Source organism: Nannobrachium achirus (assembly GCF_963921795.1).
Source record: "Nannobrachium achirus genome assembly, chromosome: 21".
Lineage (NCBI taxonomy): Eukaryota > Metazoa > Chordata > Actinopteri > Myctophiformes > Myctophidae > Nannobrachium > Nannobrachium achirus.
Genome location: NC_137828.1, coordinates 32,041,962 through 32,055,114, shown reverse-complemented (window position 1 = coordinate 32,055,114; position 13,153 = coordinate 32,041,962). Strand labels below are relative to the sequence as shown.

General features: G+C 43.6%; 1 protein-coding gene across 1 annotated transcript in view; it reads left to right on the top strand.

The window, feature by feature from the left end:
* dok6 (docking protein 6) overlaps positions 1-13,153 on the top strand; it is a gene marked incomplete at both ends in the record, with an annotated part of 115,713 nt that overhangs the window by 71,865 nt on the left and 30,695 nt on the right. Inside the window, 2 exons of the mRNA XM_080752010.1 lie at positions 5,091-5,280; positions 8,851-8,989. Coding sequence (XP_080608136.1) covers positions 5,091-5,280; positions 8,851-8,989 — 329 coding nt within the window. The remainder of the gene's footprint in view (positions 1-5,090; positions 5,281-8,850; positions 8,990-13,153) is intronic.

Below are 13,153 nucleotides of genomic sequence, written 5' to 3'. Positions count from 1 at the left end.
GTCGGCGCTGCTGGCAACAAGTGAGCCTGGATTCAGGGGGGATCTTTGTTCAAGATGTTCTCGTGTAAAAGTTGAATAAACGTTTGGAGAAAATTTTAAAACAATGAAAAAAAAGGGGAGAAAAAAGGATAGTGAAAATAGCCGATCTACATGCTCAAAATGCACCTCGCTGCGACACATTGTGAGCTTGTAGAGCAGCTATTTTCACAATTTCTTTGTATTTTTCAAGAAATATTCAAATTTAGTTTTGTAAATGGAGCAATGCATTGATAATAAAAATACCTTTACTTACTTTTTTTGAATACTTGTGTATTTTTACTTGAGTATAATACGTTGTGCACCACTAACTACGCTAGTGAAGCCCTCGGAGGGCCAGCTAGGGGAGCCCAAACCACCTCTGTCCAATTAGGCCCAGTTAATAGGGGCCGTTTGGGTCGATATCTGTCATGTACCCAACTGAACAGCTACACTGGTTACACTGGCGGATGAAGCTTCAAATACGGCCGTGTGTGTGCGTGCGTGTGTGCGTGTGTGCGTGCGTGCGTGTGTGTGCGTGTGCACGTGCGTGTGTGTGTATTGTATTGTAGCAGGCCAACATGTCTAGTATAGTAGAATTCGATAAATAAGAAAAAAAAACATTTTTGATTTATAGTTAAAAGAGATTTTTAAGAGTTACACCTACGGTAAATTAAGAAAAGTTTACAGGTCCATTTTGTCTATTTTTAGCTACTTTTAATGCCATGTCCTAAACTCTTGACGTCCTCGCAAGTGTAGTAATACAAACGTGTATGTGCGCGTACGTGCATTGTGTGTGTGTGTGTGTGTGTGTGTGTGTGTTGGAGCACAGGTCACAGGCTGTGCGGCTAGGGCTCTCTTCCAGGCCTAATGAGAAGTGCAGTGCATCACTGGCTTCCCTCATAATGAAGCTTGTCACAGAGATGGATGAGATTATGGCTCCTAAAGCCATGTGAAATGAATGTGCTTCCCCACATAATTCCACTAGCAGGAAATGGAACCGGGAGACGCGAAGCAGGACGACAGGCTATCATCACAGCAGCAGCTCCCCTTTCCCTTCCCCTTCCCCTTCCCCGTGTCATTTGTAGACTCGCCAAGGAAATAGAAAAAGCAACAGGCGAGGAGGACGGACGGTTTAAAGTTATATAAAAAAAAGAGGGGGCGAGTAATTGAAAAGAATCTGTGGCGGAGAGTTCTCTTCCATCGTAACGTTTAGTTCGCGATTGTTTTCTTCAGCACAATGGGGTTAAAAAATAGGGTACAAAACGATTGTCGGTCGAGACTTTAGAGACGAGATGTTAGCTTGTAGATCTGTTTCAACAAAAGGAAGCTATTATGGAGTGCCCAAAATAAGGACACGAGGATGAATGAACTAAGCCACAAGAGTCTGGTATACTCATACTGTACTGTGGATTTTACAATGGCTTAGACCACACTCACACATAGGCGCTGTCCACACAACGCTGTTTTCTAGAGAAAGCAAAATAAAATGTCAGATATGCCATCCGTTTAGATGACAAAAGCCTTCCAGGGTGGACGTCTTTGAAGACGCTCCTCCTCGCGTCTCCATGTGAACAGGAAAAATGGAGGCAACGACAAAACGTGTGATGTCATGGCTCACGTGCAGAGTACCTGCAGCCACGTTACCATGGTGAATGTAAACGATGAAGTACGGCGTCACTCGTCTATCTGTGCGTCACCGCCACCTAGCGACATGGCATTTCCATGTAGACGCAGAATAACAGGTGAGGCAACGCAATGAAATGATGCCCTCCGTTATACATTATTATTTAATTTATAAAAGAGCAATTGGTTCACAGCTGAGCAGAGTTCTGAGGGATTGTGGATATTAAAATGCATGTCTTCTTTATTAGGTTGCTTATAATGGCAGATTTCACACTCTTGTTAAAAATTCAGTCATCAAGACAACAAAACAATTGCTTCAACTTTTCATCATTGTCCCTGGCTAGTTGGTTTAGCTGGGGCCTGGAATCAATCCTGTGACTTTCTGTAGCTTCGGCGTCTTCTCTACTCATTGAGCTACAACATCCCTGTTTAAGTTTCCATTTTTTTTATTTTTTTTTTACCATGCCCTCTACACTGTTCATTGGCTCATGGAGGCTCCATGTTTTTCATGTACAAACCCGGGATGGTCAATATATTCAAATAAGACGTTGGAGCAATGATACGTAGTTGTGATTTTATTGAGTATTTTAACTCAAATCAGAATCGAGGACTGGGACTATTCGTTACTGAAAGTGATTTCATTGGACACATCAGAATTAACCATTTACCATTTATTTCAATGCTATTGCATTCAGTTTGGTGGTGTGATATTACAGATTCTAAAACGGCTAGTTCCATTCCTTGATTCTGATTGGCTGGGTGCCATGGTATACCTGAGACTAACCCATACCTTGAATCAGTTTATATCAAAGCCAGGTGCGTTATTTCTTTCCACTGTGCCGTGAGGCTGAACTAGAGAAGCGAGCGTTTGATTTCCTCTCAAATCCTGCCGTGCGGGTGCTTCTAAGCACAGCCCGCATGCATAGGACAGTGACTGAATGGCTCCGGGCGGGGCTTGTAAAGGCAACAAGCGCCCTCTATTCTCCAGGCACCACTCGGCTGTTTAGCTTAGGTTGCTATGCTAGCGTTTTTGATGTGATACATAGCAGCTAAATCTGGATGAAAATAAACATGTGTATGGATCGAATATGGTTCTTAACTTCTTAACATGAGACTGATCTAACACAAGTGTTGTTTCCAGGTTGTTTCCCTATTTATTTTTGCAAAAAGAATGACGTGACTTTGTAAACACACACTGGCTTCCGTAAGTCCCGTTCCTGCTGGTAAACGCAAGGAAATGTCTCTTCCTGGTGGCGGAGAAGTGTACTTTTTTCTTTAAATAATGCAATGCTATGATATTCATGTTGCAATATTGTGACCGTTTTAGAAAAGCAATAAGCCACGCGAGGCTTGTGGTTACCGGGGGAGTATACACCGGCTGAGAGGGTCGGAAACACTCGGCTGCGCCTCGTGTTTCCCAACGCCTCTCAGCCGGTGTATACTCCCCCGGTAACCACTCGCCTCTTGTGGCTTATTGCTTTATTATAACACAGAATCTGAGATCACAACCCCCCCCAGAGTTCATGTATTTCGGGGAGGGAAGCTAGGCGGGGGGATGAGAATTGTCACTGCATGTAATCATATTGGCTGGGGTGGACCCTGTCAGCATAGAGTGTTGGGCGGAAAGAGTAGGACAAAGGCTCTGCGTCCTCCCGGTGGGGGCTCCTCACTGGCAGGTGACCCAGTAGGATACAACAGCAGTGACTACACAGAAATGTGTGAGGGAAGGAATCAATTGGTATAAGCAGATGATGGAGAAAAAGGTCTAAAAAGTCAGTTTTCATCAAATGGTGTCGAGTGTGTGTCGTGAGGCATGTGGAGACAGTCTTTGGACGTCGCCGCAGTTCGTTCCTTTGTCGCTCTGAGCAAAACGAGTGGCTCAGTGCCACTCACGTTTCAATTAGTAATCCTCCCCAAACGTGGCAGCCCAATAATTAGATCAGAGTTCATTTTGAACAGTTCCTAAAAATAGAGCTTCCAAGTGATGACATAGCCGTCTCCTCCCCACTGTAGACGCATGGCTTATTTTCAATCATTAGGCATAATTATCAAGTACCAATATACATTATGGATCTCTCTCTCTCTCTCTCTCTCTCTCCCCTCCTTTAACTGCATGAGACCAAATTTGAAATATTTCCCTGGGACTGTTAACCCCAGCATCCCTATTCTGGGGGCAAGCTCTACTCAGTGTGACATGTTTTGAAGTTGTAGATAGGCTATTTTTGCCGAAGAGATTTGGCGCAGATGGACAAAAGCAGCCCGACTACAGTTGTAACTCAAGTCTGTTACACTAAGAATTAGAGGCTTTAATAGAGTTAAAGTGATTGGACCTTGTGAAGCTTGGGTGCTAGAGCTGGGGCCACTGGGCCAGGACCCTGTGTGGGGCCAGGAGAACACCAAAGAAACAGGGGAAACTGACCTGAGTTGCAACAGTTCTGCTGTTGTTTCCTTCTACAACCGAATCTCTTTGACAGAACGCAATGTGTTGTGGGCTTGTAGATCGGCTATTTCTGGCAAATGTTCCCCCCAGAATAAGGGTGTCTTGTCTCTCTCTCTCTCTCTCTCTCTCTCTCTCTCTCTCTCTCTCTCTCTCTCTCTCTCTCTCTCTCTCTCTCTCTCTCCTCCCTTCAGAATCCAGGGAGCAAGAAGTACCGTTCCTTGGTGCTAATCAGTACCTTACATAACCCTGTTTAGGATGAGCAGCAGGTCGTCTCCAAAACTATTGACTTTAGATGTCTCCTGACTTTCTTATTGCTTCTTTTGTCTCCCTCGCCCACCTTTTCCTCAAATAAGCTGTCTGTTTTATCCTCGCAATTTGTGAATATTTCATGCTTATGCAAGCCGGTCGGAATGATAATTTCCAGTTCTGAGTGCACAGTCGACTGAAATAACTTCTGTACTGATCCGTGGAGAAGTTAACTAGTCTGTCACAAAGAATGACAAAAATCGTGACCGTAGCCGATTTGCCATTAATAACAGCACTATATCTGTGTAAGGTATCAGATCTGGTGGTCATTTCACGATTGAGTATACTGGTACAACACAGTCAAATCCTACCCTATTACAGGTCCATTTCCGTGTTAGTTGTAAAAGAACACCTTTCTGAATACAGCTCTATCAGCTCTTACGATCGCATTTATGCAAACCTTGTGCAACCCATTTGTAATATGCCACCGTCAAAACATGGAAATGTATTCAGTGTCATTTCAGTCTCGCTTTTGGAGTGACAATCTAAAAATAATCTTCCGCCGCAAAATGCACTTTCCCTGTCACCGATTGTGTCTGCTCTCTTGCCTTTGGTACCCTTTTATCGTCATCCCTGATAACACCAACAACAACAGCCCTGTCTGTCTATCTGTCTGAACGGTCTCAGAGCGCTCGCTCGCTCCGCTATCGTCATCCCCTGATGATAACAACACGATGAAACGTGTGTGTCTGAATGCTTCCAGAGCGCTTCAACGTGTACCTGATGCCCACCCCGAACCTGGACATCTACGGGGAGTGCACCATGCAGATCACCCACGAGAACATCTACCTGTGGGACATCCACAACGCACGCGTCAAGCTGGTCATGTGGCCTCTGAGCTCCCTGCGCAGATACGGGCGAGACTCCACCTGGTTCACGTTTGAGTCCGGAAGGTAGGTGTGATGGTGTGTGTGTGTGTGTGTGTGTGTGTGTGTGTGTGTGTGTGTGTGTGCGTGTGTGTGTGTGTGTGTGTGTGTGTGTGTGTGTGTGTGTGTGTACATTAGGGATGGGAGGATATGAAAATTTCATATCATGATTATTGTGACAAAAGAAATTGCAATTTACGATATTATCACGATAATCAAAATCCGCGGACTGCCCCATGATTCGAACTCCCGTTGTTCCGAACACCGTCGGCAGGTTAGCTACTCACCAGCATTAGTTTTACTGAGGTTAGGGTTAAGGTTAGGTTTAGGTGGTTGCGTAGATAGGCTATTTTTTTAGTGTTTTTTTTTTTTTTTTTACGATAAACGATAATATCGCGTATCGTCCCATGCCTAGTTTACATGGAGTGGTGGAAAGAGGGAAACAACTTTGGGAAACAAAATGTCAAGGGGCGGTGGGGACTAAAACACTTTTACAAAGCAACTTTGAAATTCCACAACCTCCCCAGGATATCAACATTAGTCACACAGTCAATAGAGTGGCAGGTGTCTATCTATTTTGTGTGTGCGTGCGTGTGCGTGTGCATGCACATGGATCTCCATACAGTATTATGCATATTCAAGCGTCTCGCATTGGTGAATCTGAAATTTGAGAGAGAGTAAGCTTGATCAAAGTGTGCGTTTCTCTCTCTCTCTCTCTCTCTCTCTCTCTCTCTCTCTCTCTCTCTCTCTCTCTCTCTCTCTCTCTCTCTCTACAATGTATAATTTAGGCATTTAGCAGACTCTCTAAACCAGAACGAGAACGACTTACAATAAGCACAATGCACCAATGCAGAGAGTAGTGCCTTAGTGAACTAGGATCAAAGGTAAACCAAAAACCTAGCATCAGTCTATAGCAGTGGTTCTCAACCTTTTTAGGCCGCGACCCTCAAAATAATCATATTTCAACTGGGGACTCCCCCACACTGACGAGCACTAAGAGTTGAGGCATTACATTTTGTATGCCACGGTTCTATTGTGAAAATATTCTATTTTCAAAATATCTGCCTCTAATATTTGACATTTTGGAGGTATTATAAAGTCCTTAATTTGTCATTTTAGAGGTATTATAAAGTCCTTAAATTGTCACTTTAGAAATGTGCAGAAACCCCTCTATGTTGGTTTGTTTACTGTTGAGAGAGAAAACAGTGTTTCACATTAAGCTAATCATCTTGGGACCCCCCAAAATTATCTGGGGACCAAAACAGCATGGAACTGGGGGCACGGTGGCGCAGTGGTTAGCGCTTCGCCTCACAGCTAGAAGGTCCTGGGTTCGATTCCCGCCGGGGGACACTGTGGGCGCTGGCGGCGTGTTCCTCCTCTGCGTCATCAGCGCCCACACCCTAGGTGGGGTTGGCGATAGGGCCTTTCTGTGTGGAGTTTGCATGTTCTCCCCGTGTCTCCTAGGGTTGATACCCTCACAAAAACATGCACGTAATCCTGGTCTCAATAATGCCTCCCCCTGGCCAGCCGGGGCGCCTGATGGAGGGGAAAGGAACTGGTTGGAATAACGTGTTCCTTCCACGCGCTACATCCATACCAGGGAAATCTCCACTGTCAGGTGAAAAGAAGCAACTTGGACTCCTCATGCATAGAAGGAAGCATGAGGTCAGTCCGTTGTCTCCCCAGGCGCGGCAGAGGGAGAGCAGAGCCCAGGATTACATAGGCAATTAGCACTGGGTGAAAAAATGGGTTACAAAATTGTGGGATAAAAATTATAGGGTAAAAAAACAGCATGGAACTGTGGACAATTGTAAACTTGGGGTCTGAGAGGCTACATCTGGCTCAAATGCCCAATTAATAATGGACCTTGATATGAAAAGGGTTGAAAACCACTGAAGTGAAGTACCTATTCCAATGTAAAATGAATGTAACAAATTATTATTGGATGGTTGGTTGTACAGGATGACCAATTTATTTTTTCACCATGTTGCTAGGCAGCTCGGCAACATGGAGCTCAACAGATGAGTTCTGAGTGCAGTTCAACCATCCATTTGAAAGCATTTCTGGGTCTTGAGTGGATGTTGTCCATTTGCTCCAAAGAAACAATTCACCTGGATTGTGTCCATCTTCTCCATCATCATCATCAAAATCAAAGCCTGAGCGCTATAAAGGACTGGCACGGAAAATATCAAAATGCATGAATGCAGTATGAAGCAGGCCCCAATAAGTTACCATAGCCTAATGGACATACATGTCCATTGTTGTGTCCATGTCTGGGTCTTGAGTGTTTGCTGTCCATTTACCCCAAAGAAATAATTCACCTAGATTGTATCCATCTTCTCCATCATCATTAACTTCAAGCACATCAAAACAAAAAACCTGTCCTTTCATTCATACGAACATGTAAACACTTCACCATGCCAGCCTGCCTCAAATACTCTTCCCACAAAGACACTTCCATGCCAATGACCCATGTAGAACATACTGAAATACTGTATCTACTTCCTCTTTTCTTAACTCTTTTACCGCTTTGGACGTTCCCGTTCGCCCCATTTTTCCCGGCGGCGCGATGCCAATTGTACGTTTTTGGCTCGTTCTTTTGTACCTTGTTTTGATGTCTGTAAACTGATGAGGGGTCGCGCGGGTGTGTACCGTAGAGACAGCTCCCGTAAAAGTGCTCTCAAAAACCCACTGGACGTTAGCATCAATGGAGTAACAACACTCTTCCTTGTTATTTTCTCTGGGTCTATTGCTCTGTAGCGATTGAGCTGTCTTGACGGACGGTAGCCTACCGCGGCCATTTCACATTATTTCTTGCATGAGGCTGCCCTCTACTGTTAGTATAGAAAAGTCCACCTATTTAAGGAGAAAAGAAAATAATAACGATGAAAAAAAAATGAATACATCTTTGTCTATAACATCGCAAAGGTAAGGTGCTTTTGCTGGCACAAAACCCAATAAATAAATAACAACATCTGGCTGTAAAACTGTTAATATCAAAATCAAGCCTGTGCTCTATAATACTGGCACAGAAAACCTCAAAATGCACGAATGCAGTATGAAGCAGGGCCTAATAAGTTGCCATAGCCTAATAATGGACATACATGTACGTACATGTCCATTGTTGTGTCTTATCGGACATATACCGAACAACAAATGGTGAAGCGGTTAACCATGAACATTTTAGTTCATTTCTGTTGTCACAGTCTTGTGGCCCCCGACTTCAATTGATTTTACAATTGTGGCCCACTGCCTAATCTAGTTGAATACCCCTGGTATAGAGGGTATCTGCACATTTCTAAAGTGACAATTTAAGGATTTTTTAATACCTCTAAAATGACAAATTAAACTTTGGCCAAATTGTCAAATATTAGAGGCAGAAATTGTGAAAATAGCCGATCTACATGCATGTAGATCGGCTGTTTTCACAATAGAACCGTGGCATACAAAATGTAATGCTTCAACTCGTAGTGCTCGTCAGGGTGGGGGGGTCCCCAGTTAAAATATGATTATTTTGGGGGTCGCGGTCTGAAAAGGTTGAAGACCCCTGGTCTAAATAACATGCCATCTCTCTCTCTCTCCCTCTCTCTGGCCCAGGATGTGCGACACAGGCGAGGGGTTGTTCACGTTCCAGACGAGGGAAGGAGAGATGATCTACCAGCGGGTCCACTCTGCCACGCTATCCATCGCCCAGCAACACGAGAGGATGTTGGAGGAGATGGAGAAGAGCTCCCAGGTGCGTGTGCAGATCAACTCCTAGCCCCCTTACCCAGAGCCCCCTTAACCAGAGAGGCCGTGCAGTGAGCACAAAAGAAGTGACTCATACGTTACAAGTTACATTAGGTTGGCCTTTAGTTAATAACCAGTGATCAGCGACGATGGAGTTGCTGCAAAAGGAGAGATAGAATAATCATCATTGATATTGTAGATAGAATTTCATTTCATTTCAACCTTTATTTAGTTCTCGGTAACACACTGAGGGCTGGTACCCACTTTTTCAGGAGTGCCGAGATTACAACAAATTACAAAAATGTACAAAACATAGTTATACAAAACACAACAACAATATGCAAAGGAAATGAGAATACATAATATGTAAATAACACAAATGATCAAAAGAAAATTCTATTACAGGAATTATCAACATCTAAACAGGTACAGTTTTGATTTGCCAAAGTTGATATGTCCGATTTAAAACGTCTTAGGGGAACAAGAGAATTATACTTTAGTGAAGCCTGTAATGTATTCCAGGTATCTGAGGCACAACATTTGAATGCTGTTTTCCCGAATTCAGTGGAGACGAATAATCAGCAATGATAGCAGTGATAGTGTAGATAGAATAATCAGCAATGATAGCAGTGATAGTGTAGATAGAATAATCAGCAGTGATAGTGTAGATAGAATAATCAGCTGTGATAGTGTAGATAGAATAATCAGCTGTGATAGTGTAGATAGAATAATCAGCAGTGATAGTGTAGATAGAATAATCAGCAGTGATAGTGTAGATAGAATAATCAGCAGTGATAGTGTAGATAGAATAATCAGCAGTGATAGTGTAGATAGAATAATCAGCAGTGATAGTGTGCCTCAGCTAACGTTGGCTGAAGAGTATAGTCTCTCCAGCCAGACGGTTGTCTCCCACAATGTTCAACAGTACAGTGTGTATGACTGAAGCAGTTTTATACTACAGTGTACTACAGAAGCACTGAAAGTGATCCCGGGGTAAATTGGACGGATAGAGGCAATATATATTTGAATGGGGACACTGAGATGCCCAAGTCACTGGCCATTCCAATGTCCATCTGATCAAAACAGCCTTCCTCACAATTTCCAACAGCTAGCTCCTCCGCCTCAGCATGGCCAGATTTGTGATTTCCCCGGGCTTTCTCAGGAACAGAAGCACTCTCCTCTTGATTTTTCTCATTACCCACTGATCCAATTTCACTGTTTTTTTACTGCTTTGGTTTGAAAAAGTGCGAAAAACGCACTTATACTTTAATGGTTTCCTGTTGAAATAAGCTTAGTCTTTTCATGGATCTCCTTTTAGTAGACCTTGTACCAGTGAACTGTACCGTCATGAATCTGTACATTTTCCTATGCAAACTTCTAATAAAGCCTTCAATCAATCAATCAATCAATGCTTTTACCATTAACTTCAACATATTTCATATTTGCAAACACTGAATAAATGCAAAAAAACTGGTCAGTGAATCCTCGTCCTCTCTTGACTCTACAACATCGCCGTCACCACAACCAGCATCTAGGCTCCAGGGGACGTTTTCTCAAAATTATACTGTACATTTAGTGTCTAGTAGCCAAATATCTGTATCAACTTGATTTCTCCTCACTGAATTGGCAGTAGCCGAGGCAAAGGTTGTGAGGAAGTCATGCTCCAAAGCCTACCTGGTTGTTTTTGTTTCATTATCTTCTTTTTTTGCGTTTTATCCCCCTTTCTCTTCAATTTAGTCGTTATGCCAATTCATTTCTGTGTGTGGTCACTGCAGTTGTATCCTGCTGGCTCACCTGCCAGTGAGGAGCCCCTACCGGGAGGACGTGGAGCCTCCGTCTTGCTCCGCCCGCCCAACGCTCCCTGACAGGTGCCTCCCCAGCCCGTAGGATTACGTGCAAAGACAAATATCACCCTCCCTGCCAGGCCTCCCTCCCCTAAACACAAGCCAATTGTGTTCTTATAGAAACTCAACAAAGCCGGATGCACCACGGTGGATTCTAACCCCCAGACTCCGTGGTGGTGGGCAGACACTTTCAAACAAACAGAAGAAGGGCAGACCCCAGTATTGATGAGGTGCTGCTGACCTTGGTAATACGTTTTTTAAAAGTAAAGAAAAGGTTGCATACTCATAGCCATGATGCAGGATAATTTATTAATTGAATACCAACGTTTCAAACTGGAAAGGTCTTCTTCAGGGGCAGCTACTTTACCTCTGCGCCACCCGGGCACCCATCACTAATTAATGATGATGTACTTACCAAAGAAATACTGTAAACAGGGAATAATTCTCATTTCACTTCATTATATTCTGGAATGGATCTGTGGTTGTGATGCTTATCAAGTTAAGCGCATCTTCCCCTGTCTAGTTTGAATAAGCCTTTTAATGTTTAGAGTTCAAAGACAACGTTGTTGGTGAGAAATGAGTCATTTGCATTTGAATGCAACTCACTGCGTAACAAGACGGTGTGTTCTCCAAAATCACACCATCGTTTTGCTGCTTGTACCTGTATGAGAGCGCTCTCTTAAATCTCGTGAAAAATCACTAGTCATTTTCAACCACTTGACATTACGTTGTTGTGCGTTGTAGATCTTTGCATGTGTTGCTGTAGTGCTGTATTGGCTTAACCACAAACACACTGGCCCTGTGGAGACTCAGACAGCCAGGCTGCAGCTCTGTATGCTGCCATGTTCTCTTGGGTGTTTTATCTGTGTATAAAAGGCATGCTTCTGGTTCACAGCACATGGCCTGTCGCTGTCCCTCAACAGTGGTGCTGAAACGTTTGCAAATCGATGCATGTAGAGTGACTTGTGCTGTCCTTGGTTTGTCCATTGTGTCACAGCTGGCAGCCCGTTTTCTTCTTTTGTGTACTTCAGACATGTTTACTTGGCTCAATACGTAACGATTTTTATGACAGAATACCACCATGCTCCCTCGAGAGTGCTCTGTCCCCTCTGTGTAATTGTGCGTCATTGCCTATCGTTGTTAAATTATTATTAGCTCTTTTCAAGCGGGGCACATGCAATTAATGTTTTAATGCATGGTGATTTTGTGTGCCCCCTCATGAAAATCAAATGCATATCCTATTTGTTTACTCCGGTGCTTGGCCTGGACTGTACTTAGCTCAAAGAAGTGGAGCTACAGTAGATAAGAGTACAAACAAATCTGGGAGAATAACTCAAGAAAAAACAAAGATAACACGAGTGAGCTACTTTGCCAGCTTCAAGCAGGCACACAAATTAGACTTAATGAATGAATTAGACTCCACAGAAAGCTCTAACACTGCGTGTTTGATTAGATCCACGCTGCTGCTACTTGTGTCCAGCATTACGTTTTAGAAATCAGTGAACATGGACGATATAAATCATATTTTCACACGCACGATGTTCTGAACACACACACACACACACACACACACACACACACACACACACACACACACACACACACACACACACACACACACACACACACACACACACACACCAAGAGTACCTCTGCTGGACCAGAAACCGTGCGACGTCCCATGGTTTCTAGCCTCAGTTCCTTCCGTCCTTCCCATTCTCTCCCCTCCATCCCTCCCTTTGCCATCATCTGTATTCTTTATTTATGTAAGCCTGCCTAGAGCTTGATGAGCCTTGACCATATGGCCGTGCTCCTGGACCCCGCCATTTGGGACGCGTTCCAAACGCAGCGTTTAGCCCCGGCGCTAATAAATCACGGGCATAGGCTGCCGAAACACTGACCACTTACACTTACATCATGGCTCTGGGGAATATTATGTTTACTATTAAGTAGATTCTGTCCCCCCCCTTCTGTCTTGGTAAATTCATTACACACGTTGCAAATTTGTCGACAGCAGCTAAAGCGTTGCCCTAGCTGGCTCTTAGACCACTCCTTTTAATGGTAAACTATAAAAGTATATATCGTTGCTGTCGAGTGGAAATAGCATATTGTCCAAAACTGTCGGACAATTAAAGCATTTTATTTAGGTGCTAGTACAAAAAAAACTGACTAGCCGTATAGGCTGATGCGTGCTGTAGAATCACTTTGTTCTGTTCGTTTTCAGGATTCAAATTCAAAAATAGATAAAATCAGACATTCCTTGGGCTAAAAATGTATCCCACAAAACTGTGAGAAGTGATGAATCGTCACTAACCCACAGTTTTGTC